Genomic DNA, 26,108 nt, shown 5'->3' with positions numbered 1-26,108 from the left:
TGCAGGAGACCTGGGTTCGATCCCTGGGTTGGGGAGATCCCCCAGAGGAAGGCATGGTAACCCACTCCAATATTCTTGGAGAAGGCAATAGCAAACCACTCCAGTATTCTTGCCTGGAGAATCCCATGGACAGAGGAGTCTGGCAGGCTACAATCCACGGGGTCACAAAGAGTCGGACACGACTGAGTGATTAACACTTTCACTTTTCGGAGTGAGTAGAAGAAAGGAAAAGAAGGGGGATATTCATAAGCATGTGCCAGGCTGTGTCAAGCTGACCTGTAGACTCAGCTCTCTTACTCACTAGCTCTGACATTCATTAGCTGCGTGACTTTTGGCAGCTTACATCTCTCTGAGCCTTAAAACGATGAACTAATATTATTGAATTGGCCAAAAAGTTTGTTAGAATTTTTCCATAAACTTATGGGAAAACCCAAATGAATTTTTTGGCCAATCCAATATTATTTAAGGTCTGAGGATCCCTGTTTCATTAGTAAAGAAATAAATGCAATGACATGAAATGACTAGGCCAGTCACACAGTCTGTGAATGATAGAAATGGGACTCAAATCCAGTCTTGTGTCTCTGAGGCTTCTGCAGCAACTGTGGGGCTCCTGCCCTTGAAAGACTCATGGTGTAAGATAGAGCTGCTTTTAGGATAACTTGCTATACAGCACAATAACCAGCACAACTACCCTTTCTCCTTCCCTCCCTTCCCAGTGGCTAGAATAGGGATGCAGCTATGAGTCAGATGGGTTATCTTCAGTCATTTAGATGAGGGCTTGGGAAGACCACAGAATAGGCAGCTGGGCTGTTAACACCCCCATGGAGCAGAGCTGCCACTGCCCCAGATGAAACTCGCATTTTATGTAAGAGAGAAATAAATTTCTTCCTTAAGTAATTTTTAATTACATCTCAAGTTTAAAAGCCAGATCATAACAAGTGGTGCTGGGAAAACTGGTCAACCACTTGTAAAAGAATGAAACTAGAGCACTTTCTAACACCATACACAAAAATAAACTCAAAATGGATTAAAGATCTCAACGTAAGACCAGAAACTATAAAACTCCTAGAGGAGAACATAGGCAAAACACTCTCCGACATACATCACAGCAGGATCCTCTATGACCCACCTCCCAGAATATTGGAAATAAAAGCAAAAATAAACAAATGGGACCTAATTAACCTTAAAAGCTTCTGCACATCAAAGGAAACTATTAGCAAGGTGAAAAGACAGCCTTCAGAATGGGAGAAGATAATAGCAAATGAAGCAACTGACAAACAACTAATCTCGAGAATATACAAGCAACTCCTACAGCTCAACTCCAGAAAAATAAATGATCCAATCAAAAAATGGGCCAAAGAACTAAATAGACATTTCTCCAAAGAAGACATACAGATGGCTAACAAACACATGAAAAGATGCTCAACATCACTCATTATCAGAGAAATGCAAATCAAAACCACTATGAGGTACCATTTCACACCAGTCAGAATGGCTGCGATCCAAAAGTCTACAAGTAATAAATGCTGGAGAGGGTGTGGAGAAAAGGGAACCCTCTTACACTGTTGGTGGGAATGCAAACTAGTACAGCCACTATGGAGAACAGTGTGGAGATTCCTTAAAAAACTGGAAATAGAACTGCCTTATGATCCAGCAATCCCACTGCTGGGCATACACACTGAGGAAACCAGAAGGGAAAGAGACACGTGTACCCCAATGTTCATCGCAGCATTGTTTATAATAGCCAGGACATGGAAGCAACCTAGATGTCCATCAGCAGATGAATGGATAAGAAAGCTGTGGTACATATACACAATGGAGTATTACTCAGCCATTAAAAAGAATACATTTGAATCAGTTCTAATGAGGTGGATGAAACTGGAGCCTATTATACAGAGTGAAGTAAGCCAGAAAGAAAAACACCAATACAGTATACTAACGCATATATATGGAATTTAGAAAGATGGTAACAATAACCCTGTGTACGAGACAGCAAAAGAGACACTGACGTATAGAACAGTCTTATGGACTCTGTGGGAGAGGGAGAGGGTGGGAAGATTTCGGAGAATGGCATTGAAACATGTAAAATATCATGTATGAAACGAGTTGCCAGTCCAGGTGCGATGCACCATAGTGGATGCTTGGGGCTGGTGCACTGGGACGACCCAGAGGGATGGAATGGGGAGGGAGGAGGGTTCAGGATGGGGAACACATGTATACCTGTGGCGGATTCGTTTTGATATTTGGCAAAACTAATAAAATTATGTAAAGTTTAAAAATAAAATAAAATTAAAAAAAATAATAAAAGCCAGATCAATACCGTGGCCATATAATGCATGTAAAACAATTAGCTTATTGTCTAACATATAAGTAAGTGCTTTTTTTGGCTGTGTTATGCAGCTTGCAGGATCTTAGTTTCCTGACTGGGGATCAAACCCAAGCCCCTGCAGTGAAAGTGCTGAGTCCTAACCACTGCACCACAAGTGAATTCTCAGTAAGTGCCTTTTTTTTTTAAGTAACTATTGATATTGGCGTCATTAATGTTACATCTAAGGTTCCCTCCAGCTCCAACATTGGTTGAGTCTGATCAGCAGTGGATTAATCATCTCTCAACACATCCCCCATGGACTTGAAGCAAACCCATGTCACCTATGGTGAACCAGACATGTCAAGCTGGGCAGAAATTGTCTGTGGCCATATAATTTATACAAGGGGTCTCTTCTATTAGCTTCAAACTGACCACAGCTCTCCCAAAAGACCAACAGACAGGAGACCATGGACAAACACACAGATTCACATCCTCCCACACCTCCAACCACAAAATAAACCAACTTTTGTAGCAGCCATCGCATGGTCCCATCCTACCTCTCCTGGGGTTGGCCTGGGGACTTGATCAACTGGTTAGAATGGTTAGAGTAGAGGAGTGGTTAGAGTAGAGGAGAGAAGACAGGAGGAACTGTGATGGAAAGTGGGTCTCAGAAGGTAGACTGTTGTAGGAAGAGGAAACCAGAGAGAACTAACTCCACCCCCAAGCAATCAGGGCAGGCTTCTGGGAGGAGGTAGCCACTACCCTGAAACTGATCTCCAGAATGAAGAGAGGAAAAGTGATCTACAGCAGGGGGAGTGGCCAGGCCAAAGGCTTAGAGCATTGGAGTCTACACGGCCTGTGACCTGACCAGGCCCTCAACCTGCTTCCATCTCCCCCTTCCACCCTACCTTCTTGGAGACTAGAGGGCAGTGCAGGGAAGGGAAGGTGGTAGAACCCCAGGGACCCCAAGGCAGGTGGTGTCTGACCAGGGGCCTCTCCTCCACCGATGGCAGAGCCAGCTTGAGGCTCCTCTCCCAGAGCCACCTCTGGGAGAGGGCATCCCTCTCATGACCTTGTCCCCAGGACACCATGCTTGGTGATTTATCTCCTGAGTGTGAATTCAGAAAGGGGAGGGAAGCAGCGGAGAGCAAGGGCAGCCTCCACACTCCCACTGCTCCTGCTCAGGCAATGGGGGTGTTAGAAGTGACCCCTTCCCCCAGCACACACACCCATCTCACCCCACAAATGACTCTCCCTCCACAGCCCCAACTGGGGTCCCATCTCCACTCCCAGCCACTACAGCCCCCGGGGTTAGTGATACATCTCCTCGGGGTAACCTGGGGTGTTGGTACCAAGCCCATTCTCCAGACACTTCCCTCTTTGGGGGATGGCGCAGCTCTGTCCCCAGCTACTCTCCTGGGCTGCCTAGCCTGCTCCTTTCCACACCCTTCACCCTCCAGCAGCAATTCTTCCTGCTCCTCCCTAACCCTTTGGAAGAACTTTCAACCTGCCCCCACCCCACCTGACTAGAGCGCCAGAGGACCCTTGTCTGGGTGTCATCCACTCCTCACGCTGGGGGGTAGCGTTTTCTCTTAGTTCAGAGCAGAGAGGGCCCCTCATTCCACCCCAGCCCTGGCCTCGGGCTCCTTTGGTCTCAGGCGTCATCTTCTATCCTCTCAGCTCTCTCCCCTCCACCCTCCACTCCCACCTGGATGCCACCTCCACGAAGGACAAGAGACAAGATGTAGAAACGCACCATTTCCAGTTCAGTGAAATTTGCACTTTATTTAGAGATCAAGGAAGGACCAGATCTGGGCCTCCAGCCCAGGGACGGGGACACGGAGAAATGGAAATAAGGACCCCAAATAAGGACTTCAGACCCAGCAAGCCCTGAGAGGAATCAAGGCTCCGGGGTCGGGAGCAAACATGGAAATGGGGTTGGTGTCTTAGCACATCTCTCTCTGGAGGCCGTCGGGGTCTTCACCACAGGTAGTCTCCTTCTGGCCTGTAGGAGGAAAAGGAAAGGAGTCATATGGAGCCAAGCTTGGCGTCGGATCTGGGTAGGCGAGATTGGGGAAAAGTACTAGGCGGCGGGGATAAGGTGGAAGGAAGACCAGGCCACCCCCCAGGGGACAGCCGTCCGGCGGGGCGCTTTTACCGCAACTTGACCGGCGGGTCCTCGCGATCTGGAAAGAGCAGTATGGAGAGAAGAGCTTCTGAAAAGTCGCGTTTCCCAAACCTGCAGGGCGGAGCCAGAGATGGGTGGGGTCGTATCTGGCCACGCCCCTGGTGGCAGCCCGGCCCCGCCCACCCCGCACGCGCTCTCACCGTTGCCGAGTGACCAGGTTGAGGTAGTGGCGCAGCGAGGTGTAGTAGCGGTTCAGCTCATCTGGCGAGGCGTGTTCTCCCGGAGCTTGGGGTTTGGCGGGGTAGGCGTCGACCAGCTCCCCCAGGCAGACGAGCAGGGTCAGTAGCACTGTGGCCATGGCGGGCCACGATCTGCGCCCCGACATCATCTGGAGAGAGGCACTAGAGTCAGTCCGAGCACCTACTTGGAAGTGGGAAGCAGAGGTTGCCATCTAACCGAAGCTTCAGCGACCTGTCTGGGGCTGGTTCCCGACCAAGACTTAGCCGCCTGCTGGCTGTGTGTTCTCAGGCACTGCACCATCTCTGGCCTCAGTTTCCTCATCTGTTAAAAGGGCATAAGCCCTGCCTGCCTCCACCAGAAGGGCAGATGGAGGAACAAGGCTATGCTGGCAGCAGGGACTCCCCGGCTTTTCTCCTTCCCACTTCCACTGACCCCCTTCCAAACCAGCTTCTCACCACTCAGTCCGTTTCCACCTTGCTAGCCTCAGTTTCCCCATGAACTAGCCTGGGATCCCCCGACCAGACCATTGCTGGGTCCCAGGCCACTCACAGCGACAGCTCCAGAGGCAGAGTGGTCAGGAGATAGAAGGCCAGAGGAGTCCGAAGGGCTGGACTTCTACAGGTGGGGCTGTGGCCTTCTCAGCTCAGTGCGTTCCGTGTGGGGCTTATATCCTGGTCTGAAAGGGGAGGGGAACTGGAGGGGGGAGGGCTCTCCTTCCTCACTCCACCCAGGGGCAGATCGCTGAGCTTACTTTCAGACAGTAAGTGATGTCTCCACCTCTAAGGAGCCAAGGCGGAACCCCCCAACACTTGGATTCAGGGTACCTCTGGACAGGATGCCTAGTCAGAACCCCATCTTCACCCTTCAGCAGCCCAACAGCAGGTGTAGCCTCCTGAGGAAGTGAACCATTCGGTCTAGATTCCTGGGAAGACCCCTAGGACCAGGGTTGACATTCCTTCTTTCCTAGCTTGTCCATGGTTGGGGAGAGGAGATGCAGGCAGGAGTCCAGATCCATATTTTCCAGCCTGTTGGACTTATGACCACTCCTTCCAAAAGCCAACCTTTTAAGCCTCTTTTCCATAATACATTGACAGGACCTGTGGGGAAAACCTCTTGCTACTGGAGGCAGGATGGGAGCTATAATCTTGGCTTTTGACCTGCCGTCTGTGAAATCTTGGAGGAGGGACCCCTCTGGACACTCCACTATGTCTCCCTCTGTTCAAGAGTTGGGAGAGGGGTGGGAGGAGGCCAAGGTCAGTCCCCTCCCCAGAAGCAGCTGAGTCAGCCACCTGTACACCCAGCCTGACACATACACATTCAGGTCCAGCAGGCCTGGTATACAGACCCCTTGCAAGGCAATGTGCCCCCATTTCCATCCAGGGGTCACTTGAGCACTGGTGTCTTACAGGACTGAGTGATGCCAGGAATGCCCAACAACATGCCACCATCCCTAGCCCGTTACAATCTCCACTGGGCTCAGGGTCAAAGATCCCCAGCAAGGGAAAGACTCCTGTTTGTTAAGCACCTACTGTGTACTGGGCAGTACATGATTTCAGGCACAACAACACAATGAGCTGAGTTTCTCCCCACATTCCAGATGAGGAAACTAATGCTCTGAGAGGTAAGGAAGCAACAGCCAAGGTCACCCGGGATTCAAACCAGAGAAAAGGGCTGAGGCTGACCCCAGGGAGAGGCCCACTGAATCATGATAGACAGAAAGGCTTACTATCTCAGACAACCGTGAGGCTTAGGAGTCAGGCGTGCAAGGAGGGGAAGGGAAGCTAAGTAAGTATGGGGTCTACCAACCCCATCAGACCCACCTGCCTCCGACAGGAAAAAAAGAGTGCTACAAGGAAGTCTGCAATGAACATTTCCAGCTCCCTTTCTCTGCCCTAGCTGGATCCTCCAGTGCTTCCAGACTTCGCATCAGCCCATGAGAACAGGAGGGACCCTCTTATTCAGGCCCCTAGTTCTGGGCCAGCCCTTCTACCCTCAGGACAGATGGCCAAGGGTGTTATTTTTAGAGCTCTCTCTGGAAGTGGAGCCCACAGCTCTCTCAATCACCTTTTTATGGGTTCAGTCACCTGTACTGTCCGGAAATGGCTGCTTATCAGCTAGTTGGGCCCTCTGGGCCCCACACATCCCAAGAAAGGCAAGGTGGGCACACTGAGCATGGATGTGGAAGACGCCCTAAGGATGAGGGGACATGAACCCCATCCTCAGTGCGGGGAGAAAAATCTTTTTTCTTAGGAAGTCATGTCTAAAGGGTGAGGCCCAACCCTGTTCTCCAGAAATCCCAGGTCACATCCTTGGGGATTCCCTGTCTATGGTGAGAGGAGCAGCAGTTTCACTGGGGAGCCCCCATCTGAGGGCAGAGATACTCTGTCATCCTTGTGCAGCCCCAACTGGAGTAGTTCCCACAACACAGGGACAGACAAAAACATGGGAACAAGCCTGTGTCCAGTTTGGAGAGGAAACAGCAGAAATAAAAGAACTCCACTCTTCCAGAGGCCTTGGGAAGACAAAGACAGGTGCTCACCGTAGTGATGGAGAGGGTGGCCAGAGCTGGTGAGGACAGCTACAGCCCCAGGGGTCAAGGTCTAGACAAGGACCCTGCAGGCTAGAGGGGTCAGGGACATCTGAGCCAGGGGCTGTGGGCTCTGCTAATACCGCAGCACCAGCTAGGGTGGTGACAGGATGTTTGTAGCATTCTGACCAAAGCAGAGAGTGATGACATGAGCTGTGAGATGCCCACAGGGAATTTGTGGCATCCCTGGAACCCCCTGACATCTTGGGGAGGGTGGTGTCTGAGGGTAGATGGCAGAAGTTAAGAAGGTATGGGCAAAGGCCCAGATTCAGGTTCAACCTCTCAATAAATCACTTTCCCTTCTACTATTAGAGTGAAAGCAAATGGGACAAGAAGAGGTCCCTCAGGGTGAGCCAGAAGCCAGACTCCCAGTGCACATTTACAGGGCCAGCCAATTGATTCATTAATCACCACTCCCTCATTGAAGAGTGTATTAACTTGTTGATTGGTGGAGAGGATGTCTCAGCCATCGATCAGTGGGCTCAGCTATCTCCCAACTCACACACCCACCATCATTGACACTTGATTCAGTCGCTATGAGACCTGTCTGGATGGTGGGGAACTGACATCTGAGAGAGGAGAAACTTCCAAATAGCTGTTATTGTAGACTTGGGAACAGCACCTTCCTCCAACTTGTCCTCAAAGGGAAGTGGGGACAGAAACACTGAGGTTTCCTTGATTCCCATTCTCGGAACACCTAGCAAGGCCATCCTAGGGGTCAAGGAGGCTTATGGACTTGGACCTCTGTTGACCATTGCTCTTGCCCAATGGGCTCAAAGGCTACTCATCAGGAGAGGGTAGCCCATGCCATTCATCCCTAGAGTCTTAATTTCATATATCCTACTACCTGCCCACCCTCCCCCCTCCCCCACACAAGGCCTCTCTCTGATATCCCATCCACTGGGCAGCACTAACATTACCTTCCACCCCCAGGTGGGGCCTCATGTCCGAGGGTCTACACACAGCACATGGCCAGGTAGCCAGAGTGGTCGGTCCTCACTCAACAAGCACTTCTTAGGTCCCTACTATGAACCAGACACTCTTCTAAGCACCAGAGACCAAGCAGTGAGCAAACAGGCAAAATCCATACCCTCGTGGAGTTTACATTCTAGTGGCAGATGTCAATTACAAATTGGCGCCTGCTATCTACCTCTACAAGGATTATCATGTGCTACTGCAGCTGCTGATTTTCAACACCCCCTGAAAGGAGCTCAGGGTGGAGAGCAGAAGTGAGGCACTCTGTGCTCAGGGAAAAACTGACGGAACAGTTCTTCAGATAGATATTTTCAGGAGCCGATTTTATGAGACCAATTCCTCATATCTAGAAAAGCACTAAAGTCCTTTGTGGTAACATCTGCCCTTTGTGACTAGCAGAAACTTTCTGTCAAAAAATACATGCTTGACTGTCTGTACTCCCCCTTCACCAAATTCACATGTATACAGACCTTCTCACACACACACACACACTCACTTCTTTGGAGCAGTTTTTCAGAGCTATCGGAAATGCTGCCTCAAATAAAACTTAACTCACGAAACTCACATTTACATTTTTCAATAAGTCAGCTGTTACAGGAACCATGAGGAAGGGACCCAGAGTGGATTTCTGTCCTTTGCCTGAACTCTGTGAGGATCCAGAGCCCTCATACCAGCAGAGGTCCCTTGTGCCCATCTGCCTCCTTGGAGAGTTCAGACTAATTTGGGTAAGTCTCTCCTGGTTCTCAGATCTGCCATATTGGTTGATGATCCTGAGTTTTATTTAGCAGTGCATAGCAGGTATCTAGGACTTCCCTGATAACTCAGTTGGTAAAGAATCCTCCTGCAATGCAGGAGACCCCGGATCAATTTCCGGGTCAGGAAGTTCCGCTGGAGAAGGGATAGGCTACCCACTCCAGTATTCCTGGGCTTCCCTTGTGGCTCAGCCGGTAAAGAATCTGCCTGCAATTTGGGAGACCTGGGTTTGATCCCAGCCTTTCCTTAAAGAAGGGAAAGACTACTCACTCCAGTATTCTGGCCTAGAGAATTCCATGGACTATACAGTCCATAGGGTCGCAAAGAATCAGACACGACTGAGCAACAGGTACCTGCCCCACTCCAGTGAAGGATACTGGTGAGGTGGGGTGGGAGGGATGCCAGGGTTTGCTCAGTTGTAAGAAACTGAGCGGTCTGTGCTGAGTGGTGAGGTAAGAGCCTGATCTGATGCTTTTTCTCCACTTGACTGCCTTAATAGAATTTGTTGGAATAAAAGTGAAAATATTACATGAAAGCTCCAAAGAAAAGGGATAAGACTCCTTCCAGCCGGTTATGGAGACTGAGAAATTTACAGGAGTGGTGGAGGCAGAGCCCTCATACCGTGCAGTGGTCCCATAGGGAAACCGCATTCATTAATTAAAATATTTGCTCATTGGAGGTCACAAACAAGAATTGGACATTCAGTGATCTGAGCACCCATGCTGGTTTTAGACCACCAAAAGGAGAAACTAAGACGTGCAAGAGGACTGAAACACGGTAGGGTGACACATGCAGGAGTTATGCTCACAAGCAGCACACTGGCCCATCACACAATTTCACTAGCAAATTTTGTCCCTGACAAATAAATTCAATTTTAAAAATGGGAAATAGAGCCTCTCAAACACAGAAACAAGGGCATCAGAAAGCCAGTCTCTAACACCCCAGCCAGAGTTATGTATGTACAAAACTCACAGTTACAAGTATGTAATTAATTGGAAAATTATACTAAAGGAGATCTCAACCTAATGGCCAAATTGGAGTTTTCAGATATTCCAAAATCACTATTTTGGGGGCACACAGTTAGAAAAGGCCTAGGATCAAATAGATGGAATGGAATGCTTACTTTGATTGGTACCTAGAAGATTCTCAAAGAGAAATGATACAGTAACTTCTTTGCAGGAAATCAACAATTAACTGCTTGAAACTATATCAGAACTTGAAAAGGATGCTAGCACTCTGACTCTGCCTCTCCCTCTGCTCCTCCCACATATGCTCTTCTATCTGAATTGCCTGTCCCAGACACTATCTCTGTTTCTCTTCCAACTCTTTCGCCTCTTGCTGTTCCCTTTTCTAGTAAAGGAGGATTAAAAAAAAAAAAATCAGAAGTGATTGTAGCTCCCTTTAAGAAGAAACCTATTATAGCAAGAGATAAACCATTCTTGGTGCTTATGTACACATTCTGGACCAAGCAGAACTTAGAACCTTAGTTAAGGAATTTCCCAATCCAAGTCAGGATCCATTGAGATTTGCTAAGGAATTTATATTTAATATATATAATAAGGAATTCAGTTAACCATCCTGACTTACGAGCCTAGGTTTTCAGTTAATACATCTGTTATTTTCTGAAAGCAAAGTGTTAGTCGCTCAGTCATGTCTGACTCCTTGCGACTCCATGGACTGCCTTTGGTTCCTCTGTCCATGGGATTTTCCAGGCAAGAATACTAGAGTGAGTTGCCATTGCCTCCTCCAGGGGGATCTTCCCAATCCAGGGATCAAACCCATATCTCCTGTGTCTCCTACACTGCAAGAAGATTCTTTACCTGCTGAACCATCAGAGAAGCCATCAGAAAGCAAGGGAATAAAGAAAGAAAGCAGGATGGAAACACCCCTTAATGGATTTTGAACCACAAACTCGCACTGAATGCAAGGAATTAGCCAGAAATTTCTCAAACTTAGCTTTCCCCCCAAATTGTAGACTGGACAGAGATTCAGCAGCTCAAACAGAGATCATACAAATCCATTTTGGACTATTATGAAAGATATGAAAAAACCTTTAAGCCGCATTCTGGTTTGACACCTGAATCATTCTCTAACCACCATAATGAGCCTTTGCTTGACTTCACATTTTTAGATGACTTAGAGGATATGGCTACTCTAGGCAAAAGGCACAACTTAGGTTGGTCTGAGTTACACACAGTCTTGTTACACAGGCTAACCAACTTTACAAAACCATTAAAAAGAAAGTAAAGGGGCTATCTATGAAAATTATGAACCTTCAATGATGCCAATTGAGTACATAATGCTAGCTGAACTTTAACCTACCCCTGCTTAATTCCCAACCAGCAGATAAAGCCAGATTGAAGGGGGAAAATATATCTGTCTAGAATTCTGACCCTGAGGGAGTAAGTCCTACTAGAAGACCCTGATTTTCTCTCCCTGTACCTTGAGACCAGAGCTCTCAGGATAAAGTATCTTGTCTAGATAATCTCTGATTTCTGAGACTGAGAAAAAAAATGAAAAGAGGAGAGAAAAAATTATTTTAAATTTAACTTCTTCCGATTATTATTTACAACTAGTGAGTCATATTGTGATAGCTGCTTCATGACTAAGTTTAGAAAATGGAACAGTGAGATCTCTCCTTGTGTCTGCCTGGATATATGTATGTCTCAGTAGATGTCTTTGGAGAACATTGCTGAGGTTAATTTGTAAGTGAGCTCTACCTAGTTGGATTTAAGAAAATTAAGTATTTATATAAATTCTGAAATATACAAAAGACAATTGGCCAGGGACTCCCTTGTGGTCCAGTGGCTAAGACTCAGCACTCTCAATACAAGGGATTGCAGTTGGATTTCTGGTCAGGGAACTAGATCCCACATGCTGCAACTAAGTCTTCGCATGCCCCAACTAAAGAACACACATGCCCCAAATAAAACACTCCAACTAAAGATTGCACATGCCACTACTAGAAAAAAAATTCTGCCTGCTGCATGCATGCTCAGTTTGCAACCTTATGAACTGTAGCCCTCCAGTCTTCTTTGTCCATGGAATTAACCTGGCAAGAATACTGGAGTGGGTTGCCATGTCCTTCTCTAGGCGATTTCCCAACCTTAGGATAGAAATCACATCTCCTATAGCTCTTGCATTGGCAGTCAGATTCTTAATGACTGCTCCATCTGGTAAGCCCTCAGCATGCTGCAATGAACATCAAAGATCCTGCTAGCCGAAACTAAGACTCAGCCCAGCCAAATAAATAAGTAATTAAAGAAAAAAAGATGCTTTGTGACTTCTGAGGCCAGGTCACAAAAGGTAATTATTATGAATTAAAGTGTGTTTTGCTCTCCTCGCTTTCCAATTCATGTGTTGGAATCCTAACCCACAGTACTTCAGAAATGTGACATTACTTGGAAATAACATCATTGCAGATGTCATTCATTAAGGTGAGGTACTTCCCTGGTGGCTCAGATGGTAAAGCGTCTGCCTACAATGCGGGAGACCCGGGTTTGATTCCTGGGTCAGGAAGATCCCCTGGAGAAGGAAGTGGCAACCCACTCCAGTACTCTTGCCTGGGAAATCCCATAGACAGAGGAGCCTGGTAGGCTACAGTCCATGGGGTCACAAAGAGTAGGACATGACTGAGTGACTTCACTTCCCTATACTGCAGTACAGTGAACTCTTAATCCAACATGACTATTGTCATTCCGAAAAGAGAAATTTGGACACAGAAACAGACAGGCATACAGGGAAGATGATGTGAAGAGACACAGGGTAAAGACCCCCATCTAGAAGCCACAGAGAGAAGCCTGGCACACATCCTTCCCTCACAGACCTCCGAAGGAACAAACCCTGCCAACACCAGCCTCCAGAACTGTTGTGAAACCACCAGTTTGTGGGACTTTGTAATGGCAGCCCCAGCAAACTAATACAGCAAGGCAGTCAACGTTCTGATTCTCTTGGACCACTAGCTCTAGGAGCCACTGTTCTGTAAGTCCAACCCCAAGACATCAGGCTAGAGATGACACATGTAGGTGTCAGTCTGAGCTCCCAGCCAACACCCACCAGAACCCACCAGACATGTGAATGAGCCTTCTTGGGTATCAGACCCAGACAGCTTCTGACAGTTACTGCATGAGATACTCTGAGTCACAATGGCCTAGTCAGGTCCTTCTCAATCCTGACCCACAGAATCATGAGTGAAATACAATGGTTAAGTCACTAAGTTTTAGGTTTACTTGCTACACAGCATAGTAAGCAGCACACATACCCTTTCTCCTTTGCTCCCTCCCTGGTGGCTAAAATACAGATACAGTGATTGTGGACCAGGTGAGCCATCTTCATTCATTGTAGATGAAGGCATACGGAAGCCGCAGAATAGGAAACTGGGCTGTTGGACATTCCCAATGGAGAAGAGCTGCCAGCTCCCTGGATACTACTCGCATTTTATATAAGAAAAATAAAATACTTTCTTGTTTAAGTCATTCTTAATTCTGTCTCAATTATTAAAATCAGATCAATACCCTAGCAATATAATGTATGTAAAACAAATAGCTAGTGTCTAGCACATAAGTCGGAGAAGGCAAGGGCACCCCACTCCAGTGCTCTTGCCTGGAAAATCCCATGGACGGAGGAGCCTGGTAGGCTGCAGTCCATGGGGTCGCTGAGGGTCAGACACGACTGAGCAACTTCACTTTTACTTTTCACTTTCATGCGTTGGAGAAGGAAATGGCAACCCACTCCAGTGTTCTTGCCTGGAGAATCCCAGGGACAGGGGAGCCTGGTGGGCTGCCGTCTATGGGGTTGCACAGAGTTGGACACGACTGAAGCGACTTAGCAGCAGCAGCAGCACATCAGTAAGTGTTTTTTGTTTCTTTTTTTGGATGAGCTGCACAGCGTGTAGGATGTTAGTTTCCTGACCAGTGATCGAACCTAGGCCCCTGCAGTGAAAATGCCAAGTACTAACAACTGGACCACCAGTGAATTCCCAGCAAGTGCTTTAAAAAAAAAAAAAAAAAAAAGGTAGCTATTGATATTATCGTCATCAATATTACATCTAAGCTTCCCTCTGACCCTTAATATTGGTTAAATCTGATCAGCAATGGATTAACCACCTCTCAACACTCCCCACAGTGGACTTGAGGCAAACCCATGTCAAGCTGGGCAGAAATTGTCCGTGGTTATATAATTTATACCAGGGTTCTCATCTGCAAGCCTCAAACTGACCACAGCTCTTACATGCAGACCAACAGACAGAAAACCACGGACACCAACACAGATTCACATCATCCCACGCCTCCACCACAAAATGAACCAAAACTTGAGGCAGCCATGGCATGGAGTGGTTTTAGGGGTTGGTTAGAGTAGAGGAAAGAAGACAGAGGAATAATGGCAGGAAATGGGTCTCAGATAGTGGAATGCTTTAGGAAGAAGAAACCAGAGAAAAGAACTAACTCTACCTTTCAAAGTAATCAGGGCAGGCTTCAAGGAGGAGGTAGCCACTACCCTGAAACTGATCTCCAGAATGAAGAGAGGAAAAGTGATCTACAGCAGGGGGAGCGGCCAGGCCAAAGGCTTAGAGCATTGGAGTCTACACGGCCTGTGACCTGACCAGGCCCTCGACCTGCTTCCATCTCCCCCTTCCACCCTACCTTCTGGGAGACTAGAAGGCAGTGCAGGGAAGGGAAGGTGGTAGAGCCCAGAGACCCCAAGGCAGGTGGTGTCTGACCAGGGGTCTCTCCTGCCGTGATGGCAGAGCCAGCTTGAGACTCCTCTCCGAGTCACCTCAGGAGGGCATCTCTCTCATGACCTTGTCCCCAGGACACCATGCTTGGTGACTTACCTCTTGAGTGTGAATTCAGAAAGGGGAGGGTGGCAGCGGAGAGAAAAGGCGGCCTCCACACTCCCATTGCTCCTGCTGGGGGAAGGGGTCACTTCCAACACCCCTATTGCCTGGGCAGGGGTAATCTGGGGTGTTGGTACCAAGCCCATTCTCCAGACACTTCCCTCTTTGGGGGATGGCGCAGCTCTGTCCCCAGCTACTCTCCTGGGCTGCCTAGCCTGCTCCTTTCCACACCCTTCACCCTCCAGCAGCAATTCTTCCTGCTCCTTCCTAACCCTTTGGAAGAACTTTCAACCTGCCCCCACCCCACCTGACTAGAGCGCCAGAGGACCCTTGTCTGGGTGCCATGCACTCCCCTTGCAAGGCGGTAGCATTTTCTCTTAGCTCAGAGCAGAGAGAGACCCAGCCTGAACTCTGCCCCAGCCCTGACCTCCAGCTCCTTTTGTCTTAGGCATCATCTTCTACCCTCTCAACTCTATCCTCCCCTCCACCCTACAACTCCCACCTGGATGCCACCTCCACGAAGGATTAGGTAAAGCAAATAGATAAGCACACTTTCCATTTCAAAGAAATTTGCACTTTATTTAGGGAACAAGGAAGGACCATTCACAGCCCTCCAGCCCAAGGGAAGGGACACACTCCTCAGACACAGCAAGCCTGGAGAAGAATCCAGGTTCCGGGGTCAAGAGCAAACATGGAAATGGGGTCGGTGTCTTAGCATATTTCTCTCTGGAGGCCGTGGCGGTCTTCACCACAGTTAGGCTGCTCTGGCCTGCAGGAGGGAAAGGAAAGGAACCAAGCTCGGCGTCGGATCTGGGTAGATGAGACTGGGGGAAAGTACTAGGTGGCGGGGCTAGGGTGGCAGGAGGATCAGGCCGCGCTCCAGGGGATAGCCATGTGGCGGGGCACTTTTACCGCTACTTGACTGAGCGATTTCCGCGATCACTGATCCATTTGGAGAGGAAAGCTTCTAAGAGTTTAGGATTCGCAAGTCTGTGGGGCGGGGCCAGAGAAGGGCGAGGTCATGAGTGATCACGCCCCTGTCGTAGACCCTGCCCCGCCCACCCCGCGCACTCGCTCACGCTACCGATTGGCCAGCTTGGCATAGTGGCTCAGCGAGAAATGGTGGTGGTGCTTATCCGGTGAGGCTTTTTCATCTGAAGGCTGGGGTTTGGAGTCAACCAGTTCTCCCAGGCAGACAAGCAGGGCCAGCAGCACTGTGGCCATGGCGGGCCACGATCTGCGCCCCACCATCATCTGGAGAGGGGCACTAGATTCAGCTAGAGCAACTACTCCTGAGGCGGGAGTCTGAGGCTGCCATCTGGTCCAAGCTTCAGCGACCTGTCTGGTCGCGCTGGTTCCCGACCAAGGCTTAGCCACCTGCTGGCTGTGTGTTCTCAGGCACTGCACCATCTCTGGCCTCAGTTTCCTCATCTGTTAAAAGGGCATAAGCCCTGCCTGCCTCCACATGTTTACCCAGAAGGGCAGATGGAGGAAAAAGACTATGCTGGCAGCAGGGACTCCCCGGCTTTTCTCCTTCCCACTTCCGCTGACCCCCTTCCAAACCAGCTTCTCACCACTCAGTCCGTTTCCACCTTGCTAGCCTCAGTTTCCCCACGAACTAGCCTGGGATCCCCCGACCAGACCATTGCTGGATCCCAGGCCACTCACAGCGACAGCTCCAGAGGCAGAGTGGTCAGGAGATAGAAGGCCAGAGGAGTCCGAAGGGCTGGACTTCTACAGGTGGGGCTGTGGCCTTCTCAGCTCAGTGCGTTCCGTGTGGGGCTTATATCCTGGTCTGAAAGGGGAGGGGAGTTGAAGGGAGGGGGGCTCTTCCTCTTTCCTCCCCCGACCCCACAGCAGATCGCTGTGATTATACTCAGACGGTACATGATATCTCCACCTCCAAGGAGCCGAGGAGGGAGCCCCCACACTTGTACTCAGGGTACCTCTGGACAGGATGCCTAGTCAGAACCCCATCTTCACCCTACAGCCCTCCCCCAGCAGGTGTAGCCTCCTGAGGAAGTCAACCATTCGGTCTAGATTCCTGGGAAGACCCCTAGGACCAGGGTTGGCATTCTGTCTTTTCTAGCCTGTCCATGGTGGGGGAGAGGAGATGCAGGCAGGAGGCCAGAATATTTTTTCCAGTCTGTGGGACCTGTAGCTGCACCTTCCAAAAGCCAGTCTTTTCAGCCCCTGCTTCATAATATGTTGGAGGAGAACTGAGGAGTGACAAGACCTGTGGGGGAAAAATCTCTCTCCACTGGAGGCAGGATGGGAGCAATAACCTTGGCTCTTGACCTGCTGTCTGTGAAGTCTTGGAGGAGGGACCCCTCTGGACACTCCACTATGTCTCCCTCTGTTCAAGAGTTGGGAGAGGGGTGGGAGGAGGCCAAGGTCAGTCCCCTCCCCAGAAGCAGCTGAGTCAGCCACCTGTACACCCAGCCTGACACATACACATTCAGGTCCAGCAGGCCTGGTATACAGACCCCTTGCAAGGCAATGTGCCCCCATTTCCATCCAGGGGTCACTTGGGCACTGATGTCTTACAGGACTGAGTGATGCCAGGAATGCCCAACAACATGCCACCATCCCTAACCCATTACAATCTCCACTGGGCTCAGGGTCAAAGATCCCCAGCAAGGGAAAGACTCCTGTTTGTTAAGCACCTACTGTGTACTGGGCAGTACATGATTTCAGGCACAACAACACAATGAGCTGAGTTTCTCCCCACATTCCAGATGAGGAAACTAAGGCTCTGAGATGTAAGGAAGCAACAGCCAAGGTCACCCAGGATACAAAGCAGAGAAAAGGGCTGAGGCTGACCCCAGGGAGAGGCCCACCCAATCATGATGGACAGAAAGGCTTACTATCTTGTATAACCATGGGGCTTAGGAGTCAGGTATGGGAGTAGAATTAGGGAAGCTAAGTAAGTATGGGGTCTACCAACCCCATCCAACCCACCTGCCCATACCACTAAAAGAGAGGAAAAGAGCCAGACTGCCACTCCACAATTACAGGACCAACCTATTGATTCATTAATCACCACTACCTCATTGAAGAGTATTAACTTTCTGATTAGTGGAGAGGATGTCCTAGCCCTTGATCAATGGGCTCAGCTGTCCCCCACACACTCTCAACGCCACCATTGACCCATGATTCAGTCACTATGAGATATGTCTGGAGGATGGGGGACTGACATCTGTGAGTGGAGAAACTTCCAAATGGTTGTTATTATAGACTTGTATCCAGCACCTGCCTCCAACTTGTCCTCAAAGGGAAGTAGGGACAGAATCACTAGGGTTCCCTTGATCCCCATTTTCAGAACACCTAGCAAGGCCACCTTAGGGGTCAAGGAGGCCATGGTCTTAGACCCCAGTTGACCATTGCTCTTGCCCAGTGGACTCAAGGGCTACTCATCAGGAGAGGGTAGTCCATGCCATCCCTGCCCTAAGTCTTAATTTTGTATATTCCACCACCTGCCCACCCTCCCCTATCTCCCCGACTCTCTGATATCCCAACCACTGAGCAGCACTAGTCTGCTACCGTCCACCCTCAGGCAGGACCTCATGCCCAAGGATCTAAACACAGCAAATGGCCATGCAGCAAGAGTGACCAATCCTCACTCAATGAGCACCTATTGGGCCCCTACTCTGTGCCAGACACTCTTCTAAGCACCCAGGACTGAGCAGTGAATGAACAGGCAAATCCATACTCTCTTGGAGTTTGCATTCTAGTGGCAGGTATCACCTATATGGCATTTGCCATCTGCACTTGACATTTACCTCTTCAAGGATTTAAATCATGTACTGCTGCAGCTGCTGACCTTCAACACCCCCCGGAAAGGAATTAAGGGTGGAGCAGATATGAGGCACTCTGTACTCTGGGAAAATCTGGCAGAACAGATCTTCAGATAGTTAGATATTTTCAGGAGCCGATTTTATGAGCCCAATTCTCCTATCTCCTTATATCTAGAAAAGCACGAAAAATCCTTCATGGTGACAACTGAGTCTTGTGACTAACAGAAACCTTCTGCAAAAAAACATGTGCTTGATCATATCTACTCCCTTTTTACCAAAATCACATACTTACTGACCTTCCCCTCCTACCTCTTTGGAGCAGTTTCTAAGAGCTACCTGAAATGTTGCCTCCCAGGCTATAGTCTTCATTTTGCCCCAGTATAAGGTAACTTGCAAATCTCATGTTGTGCATTTTTTAAAAATTAGCCCAGGAAACGAATAAACAAGAAATCATGTATTAATAGTATGTCTGATTTCAATAAGTGCTATAAAGTAATTAGCCTCCAATTAAAATAAATTTTAAAAAGAGAGAGAGAGAAAATAAGTGCTATAGAAAAAAATCCAGGTAAGGATAGAGTGCTGGGTGCAGGGGACTTGTTTTATGTTGGATGGTCAGGGAAGACCTCACCATAAGATGGCATTTGAAGGATGTAAGGAAGCAAACCATGAGTCTATCTTAGGAGGAATGTTCTAGGTGGGGGAAAGAGCAAGTGCAAAGGCCCCGAGGTTGAAGTCAGGTTGACAGTTTGAGGACTGGTGAGAAAGCCTGTAGGGCTGGAGTAGAATGAGCAATGAGAAGAGTAAGAAGGAGCTGAGCTAGGGAGGCTATTTCAGATCTTGTATCTGTGATTCCTGAAGTTTCACGTGGAACTGGCACATCATGGGCATCTAGGAAATGGTCATTGAATCAATCAGTGATTCAATTGGTTAAGATGAATGCATGCTCAGTCGCTTCCCTCATGTCTGATTCTTTGCGACCTATGGACTGTAGCCTGCCAAGCTCCTCTGTCAATAGGATTCCCCAGGCAAGAATACTGGAGTGGGTTGCCATGCCCTCCTCCAGGGGATCTTCCCAACCCAAGGATCGAACCAACGTCTCCTGCGGCTCCTGCATTCCCGGCAGATTCATTACTGCTGAACCACCAGGGAAGCCCATTAGTTAAGACAGAGCTGCCTTATAGAGACCAAATAACTGTAGCTTAAATACCACCGAGGTTTATTTCTCTCTGACATAAGAATCCAAGCTGTACACCTGAAACTAACACATCATTGTAAATCAACTATGAAGTGAAGCAAAGTGAAAGTCACTCAGTTGTGTCCGACTCTTTGTGACCCGATGGACTATACAGTCCAGGGAGTTCTCCAGGCCAGAATACTGGAGTGAGTAGCCTTTCCCTTCTCCAGGGGATCTTCCCAATCCAGGGACTAAACCCAGGTCTCCTGCCTTGCAGGCAGATTCTTTTACCAGCTGAGCCACCAGGGAAGCCCAAGAACACTGGAGTGGGTAGCCTATCCCTTCCCCAGAGGATCTTCCCAACCCAGGAACTGAACCAGGGTTTCAGGTGGATTCTTTACCAGCTGAGCTACCAGGGAAGCCTTGCCTTAATAGAGACCAAATAACAGTAGCTTAAATACCACCAAGGTTTATTTTTCTCTTTCATAAGAATCCAAGCTGTACACCTGAAACTAACACATCATTGTAAATCAACTCTACCTTAATTTAAAAAAAAAAAGAAGAAGAAGAAGAAGAATTTAAAGTCTTTCCTGACCTACAGGATATACCAAAACATGTTCACAGACTACAGTTTGCTGACCCTCGGTGTGAAAAAACAGGACTCTCTCTGTACTGAGTTGTCTGTTTACCAAGAGTAAGCCGGGTGTGTTCTCTTGCTGTTTATACCAGGTATACTTTCACTGATACCATATAACAGTGTAATCTATTACTACACACACCAATGAAATGTGAGTGCATAAACAATCAGTTCCTAGAAAACTAAATTGAATGCTTTGGAAAGACTCAACAAAGGGAATGACTGAAATGGGAGATTAGGTGTGAAAGATGACTGTAAAATAGGGAAAGTCCTAACAAACCAAGGTAATTCTGTGTGGGAGAATTTCACATGGGTCTTTAAATTCTCAGCCCATTTAGTGAAACAGGAAATAGTAATGGTGGATTGTGGGGCTGTCAGTGTGATTTATGTAGGAAAGACAAGGGGAGCTCGAGTCAGGAGATCCAGAGAGAGGTGGGTACCTGAATGCACATGATATGTTTGAAGTCCAAAGGAAATAAATAAGGCATGTTTGCATCTCTTTTACTGATTGCCCAACTTTAACTGAGTTTTTCAAACCCAGGGTCCCAGTCTTGCTTATCTTCAAACAAGAACTTCTCCAGTATGTTATCCACTTTCTATCTATAGTTTGCCAACAAAGGTCCATCTAGTCAAAGCTATGGTTTTTCCAGTAGTCATGTGTGGATGTGAGAGTTGGACCATAAAGAAAGCTGAGCACCAAAGGACTGATGCTTTTGAACTGTGGTGTTGGAGAAGACTCTTAAGAGTCCCTTGGACTGCAAGGCGATCCAACCAGCCCATCCTAAAGGAAATCAATCTTGAATATTCATTGGAAGGACTGATGCTGAAGCTGAAATTCCAAAACTTTGGCCACCTGATGCAAAGAACTGACTCACTGGAAAAGATTCTGATGCTGGGAAAGATTGAAGACAGGAAGAGAAAGGGATAAGAGAGGATGGGATGGTTGGATGGCATCACCGACTCAATGGACATGAGTTTGAGCAAGTTCTGGGAGTTGGTGATGGACAGGGAAGCCTGTTGTGCTGCAGTCCATGGGGTCACAAAGAGCCCGACACAACTGAGTGACTGAACTGACTGATCTATAGCTTTGAATGTTCTTATAGGGTGTATATACATTACTTTAATAATTTAAATCACAGTTACATTTTTTTTAACTAAAAAACTTTTTAAATGCTGGCCTGTGTCGTGAATCCTGGAACAAGATAATGTAAGGAGCCCCGGGCTCCAGCCCCGCCCCACCCCCAGGGTCCCTGTGTGCATCCCTACCGTGGAAGCACTCCTGTTCTTAGGAATGAGCCTCCTGTCTGAGTCTGAAACTCCTCAGGGGCCAACAGTCACAGGAAACTTGTGCTGCTGGTGCAGAAACTCACGTCCTAAAAACGGTGTGAATTGAAGGACAGTCAGCTCCCTGATCGCCCAGCATTTTCAGACCTTGTATCTGTGATTAACGATGTTTCACATGGGCTGGTATATCGTTGGCACTAGGAAATGGTCATTGAATCAATCAACAGTGAACACATTAATTAAGATATAGCTGCCTTAATAGAGATCAAATAGCAGTAGCTTAAATACCACCAAAGTTTAATTTTCTCTCACATAAGTGTCCACACTGGCAGACAGTCCAAAGGGTGGATGCCTCTGATCCACAAGGAGCCCAGACTCCTTCTTTCTTGTTACCCCAAGACTGTTGCACCCATCTGCATGGTTGAAGAACATTCATCCCCCCACATCCCCATTCTAGCTCATGGAAATGAGAAAAGAGGAAGTAGAAGGCAAGCATTTTCCTTTTAAAAATTTGATGGGAAAGCTGCACATCTCCCTTCTGCCCCTACCCCAGTGGTCAGAACTTGGTTGCATCCACCCCAAGCTGGGAGGGAGACTGGGGTATATAGTTCCCACTATAAGGATATCATCTACCCCTATGGTTTTAACCACCTCTGGGATGTTTTCAGTACCAACAACCAATTCTCTGATTCTCCTGACACTCACTGGATGTTCAACAATTCGATTCGATCCTGACAGTAACAAACCTGAAGTTAACACAGACCCAGAACTCACGAGCTCCATCCCACAAGAATGTCCTCCCCATACCCCTTGAGAACCATCACAAGTCTTGGGCCTCCTGTACTTCTGGCCAACTGGTTGTAAATTGAGAATTCCCTCACCCCCTCCTCAGGTTTGATAATTTGGTAAAAGAGCTCAAAGAACTTGAGAACACACTTTACTTCTACATACTGATTTATTATAAAGGACGTTATAAAGAACACAGATAAAGAGGTACACAGGGCGAGGTCTGGCATGTCCCAAGTGCAAGAGATTTTGTTCTATGGAGTTGGGGTGTGCCACCCTCCTGGCACATGGATGCTGTCATCAACTCGGAACCTCTCCAAACCCCATAATTTAGGGAGTTAGGAGAAGCCAATGGCAACCCACTCCAGTACTCTTGCCTGGAAAATCCCATGGATGGAGGAGCCTGGTGAGCTGCAGTCCATGGGGTCGCGAAGAGTCGGACACGACTGAACGACTTGACTTTCAATTTTCACTTTCATGCATTGGACAAGGAAATGGCAACCCACTCCGGTGTTCTTACCTGGAGAATCCCAGGGACAGGGGAGCCTGGTGGGCTGCCGTCTCTCGGGTCGCACAGAGTCGAACACGACTGAAGCGACTTAGCAGCAGCAGCAGCAGTGACCACATTAAGAGTCAGGGGGCCTTTGGTGGGTGATGAGGTCATGAGTCATGAGGGTGGAGCTCTTATAAATGGGATTAGTGCCGTTATAAAAGCAACTCCAAAGAGCTCCCTCCCCTCTCTGCCATGTGAGGACTCAGTGAGAAGGCAGCCTTCTTTGAACTAGGAAGGGGGCCCTCACCAAAGACTGAATTTGTAAGTGCCTTGATCTTGGACTTTTCAGTCTCTAGAACCATGAGAAATTAAAAAAAAAAAAAATTTCTTTTTGGCTGCATTGTATAGCATGTGAAGTCTTGTTCCCCCACCAGGGATCAAACCTATACCCCCTGCAGTAGAAGCACAGAGTCTGAACCACTGGACCGCCAGGGAAGTCCCTACATTTTGCTTTTTAAGCCACTAAGTTTGCAGTAATATGTTACAGTAGGCTGAACCAACTAAGATGCTATTAGAATGTTGGTCCCATGAGGAAAGAGGTTTGTCTGTTTTCTTCAGAGACATATGTGTATCTAGAGTAGGGTCTGCCACATAGTGGGGGTCTAGCAATACTTGAATGAATGAATTCACATCCTTACTTTCAGTGGCAGCACAGTTTCCACAAAATCACACGTATAAATGTGTATACACCCATACATGAGTTGCTCGGGGCCCCTCCCTGTGATCCTCACAGCATAGCCCTCCACACCCCGCATCAGGAGGACAGAGGTATCTGTCCATCTGGACCCTCGACCGTGGGCACCTTACATGCAATGCCTTTGACTTATTCCTCTCCATCCTGGCCACAGCCCAGTGCCAGGTCAGGGAAAAGCCTCAGTAAATGTATGTCAGATGAAGACATGAATGAGTTCCCATTTCACAAAGATATGAGACACGTGGAAGTTAGCTGACTTGCATTACCTGAGGTCACCTAATCTTAACCACTGACCCTGGGCTCCCTCTTCCTGTGCAGATAGGGTGGGATGTGCTCTTTGACTCTTCCTGGTGACCCCCAGTTCTCTTCTTCATGAGTCAGAGAACTCCTGACTTAGCTGTCACCTGGTCATCCAGAAAAGAACAGTCTCAGCCTCATTTGCAGTTAGTTTTATACATGTAAACTAGTTCTGGCCAAACAATTGCAAATGGAAGTGCTTATTATAATTATAATTTCCAGGAAGTTTCTTTAAAGACATTTTAAGGCACCATAACGACATGGGTTTTAGGGGGTTTTTTGATTTTTGTTTTTTTCCTGCTTCTTCCTCTTTCCTGTTTGCTGGAGGAAGACCTAATGGTTGGAGCTCAATCAGCCATAATGAACCATGAGGCAGGTGACACATGAGGTGGACAGAAAGAAAAGTTTAAAGTACCCTGGGTCCCTGACAACTCACTGTCACACCACTTGGGTTTCCAACCTCTGGGGTTTTTATATGAGAGAATAAAACCCTGTGTACTTATGGCAGTCATTTTCAAAGTGCGGTTTCCAGATAATAGCAACATTATCACCTGGCAACTTGTTAAAACTATAGTCTCAAGGCCCATCCTAGACCTACTGAATCAGAATCTTAGGATGGGGTCCAGAAATATGATTTTTTCTTTTAAAATCTCACACTGTTTATTTTATTGTTTTAACTTTTTTTTTTTTTAATTGAGACATAGTTGATTTACAATAGGTAATCTGTGTTTCAACAAATCCTCCATGTGATTCTGATGCATGCTCTAGTTTAAGGACCACTGGTTTAAGGCATTGTTGATTTGAGTTTATCTTTACTCAAAGTGAACCTAATTCCAACTGATAAAACATCAAATGGGAAATAAGACTTCCAGGCAAGGACTGCACTTGCCTATACAGCATCTTTGTGAAAAACAAATTTAAAGCATTCCTTCCTCTAACAAAAAAAATTTAATATATTTGGATATAATTATATGACCTGGGCAACCAGAAGCAGGCTGGTCCTGGAGGAAATGAGAATGTGGGCATCTAAATGAAGTCCAAGAGTAGAAAAGGGCGAGAGGATGGGGGTGGGGACAGAGCAGAGAGAGTTGAATCAGTGGTGTAGAGCTGAAATTCATCCAAACAGGAGCTCCATAAATGTTAAAAAAAAAAATCCACTTTTTATTTGAGAATAGTACCCACACATTAATATGCACAAATTGTAAATGTTCACTTCAATGTGTTTTTTTAATTTATTTATTTATTTGTCTGTGCCAGGTCTTAGTTTCAGCATGTGGGATCTCCTGTGGAATCTAGTTCCCTGAACAGAGATTGAAGCTGGGGCCCCTGCATTGGGACCTCAGAGTCTTAGCCACTGGACCACTAGGGAGGTCCCTCGGTGGGTTTTCACCACTGTAACTTTCACCAGTGTCACTTGCACCCAGCACAAGAGACAGCACATTACCATTGCCCCCCCAGAAGTCCTACTAGCGCCCCTCCCATCACGTCCCTGCCTAGTCACTTTACCTCTTACACAGCAACAGAATCACATAGGTATTCTTTTATGTCCAGCTTCTTTCACTAAACATTATGCGTGTGACATTCATTCTTGTGTGTAATTAGTTTGTTCATTCTCATCTCTATATAATATTCTGTGAATATTGTGTGAATATGTCACAATTTATTTCTTCATTCTACTGCTGATGGGTATTTGAGTAGTTTCGAGTTTGAGGACATTATGAAAACTGAGGTTATGAACACATCCTTGGAACGGTCTTTGGGTGACTGTGTACACACATTTCTTTTTTTAATTTATTTTTGGCTGTGCTGGGTCTTCGTTGTTGCACACAGGCTTTCTGTAGTTGCAGTGAGCGGGGCTACTCTCTAGCTGTGAAACAAGTGACCTAGGGTGGGCAGGATCCAACCGTTGTGGCACACAGGCTCTAGAGCACAGGCTCAGTGGTTGTGGTGCGTGGGCTTAGTTGCTCTCTGGCATGTGGAATCTCCCCAGACCAGGGATCAAACCTGTGTCCTCTGCATTGGCGGGCAGACTCTTAACCACTGGACCACCAGGGAAGTC

The 26,108-nt window shown here is 47.6% G+C and overlaps 1 protein-coding gene across 8 annotated transcripts; it reads right to left on the bottom strand.

Moving 5' to 3' along the window:
• Nucleotides 1–4,073: 4,073 nt before the first annotated feature.
• PYY (peptide YY) lies at nt 4,074–23,134 on the bottom strand. 8 transcript variants are annotated; one of them, XM_055579883.1, is made up of 4 exons: nt 23,026–23,134; nt 4,637–4,824; nt 4,467–4,547; nt 4,074–4,313 (listed from the first exon to the last, which is right to left on the bottom strand). In XM_055579883.1, the coding sequence occupies exons 2-4, from the start codon at nt 4,822–4,824 to the stop codon at nt 4,289–4,291; spliced, it is 294 nt and encodes a 97-aa protein (XP_055435858.1). In that variant the 5' UTR covers nt 23,026–23,134; the 3' UTR covers nt 4,074–4,288. The 8 variants fall into 8 exon arrangements, with proteins under 8 accessions (XP_055435858.1, XP_055435862.1, XP_055435857.1 ...); XM_055579887.1 differs by lacking the exon at nt 23,026–23,134 and adding an exon at nt 14,825–14,872; XM_055579882.1 differs by lacking the exon at nt 23,026–23,134 and adding an exon at nt 5,226–5,373.
• Between the last annotated feature and the right edge of the window lie 2,974 nt (nt 23,135–26,108).

The sequence above is a fragment of the Bubalus kerabau genome, chromosome 4 (genome assembly GCF_029407905.1).
Source record: "Bubalus kerabau isolate K-KA32 ecotype Philippines breed swamp buffalo chromosome 4, PCC_UOA_SB_1v2, whole genome shotgun sequence".
Lineage (NCBI taxonomy): Eukaryota > Metazoa > Chordata > Mammalia > Artiodactyla > Bovidae > Bubalus > Bubalus kerabau.
The sequence above is the reverse complement of the archived record's forward strand: the minus strand, read 5'-3'. Positions and strand labels throughout refer to the sequence as shown.

Coding starts and splice junctions, on each gene's coding strand:
- PYY (XM_055579880.1), bottom strand. CDS start 4,997: ATGAGGAAACTGAGGCCAGAGATGGTGCAGTGCCTGAGAACACACAGC. Junction 4,825..4,907: donor CGGGAACCAGCCCCAGACAG/GTCGCTGAAGCT, acceptor GCCTCTCTCCAG/ATGATGTCGGGGCGCAGATC. Junction 4,548..4,636: donor AACCTGGTCACTCGGCAACG/GTGAGAGCGCGT, acceptor TCCGCCCTGCAG/GTTTGGGAAACGCGACTTTT.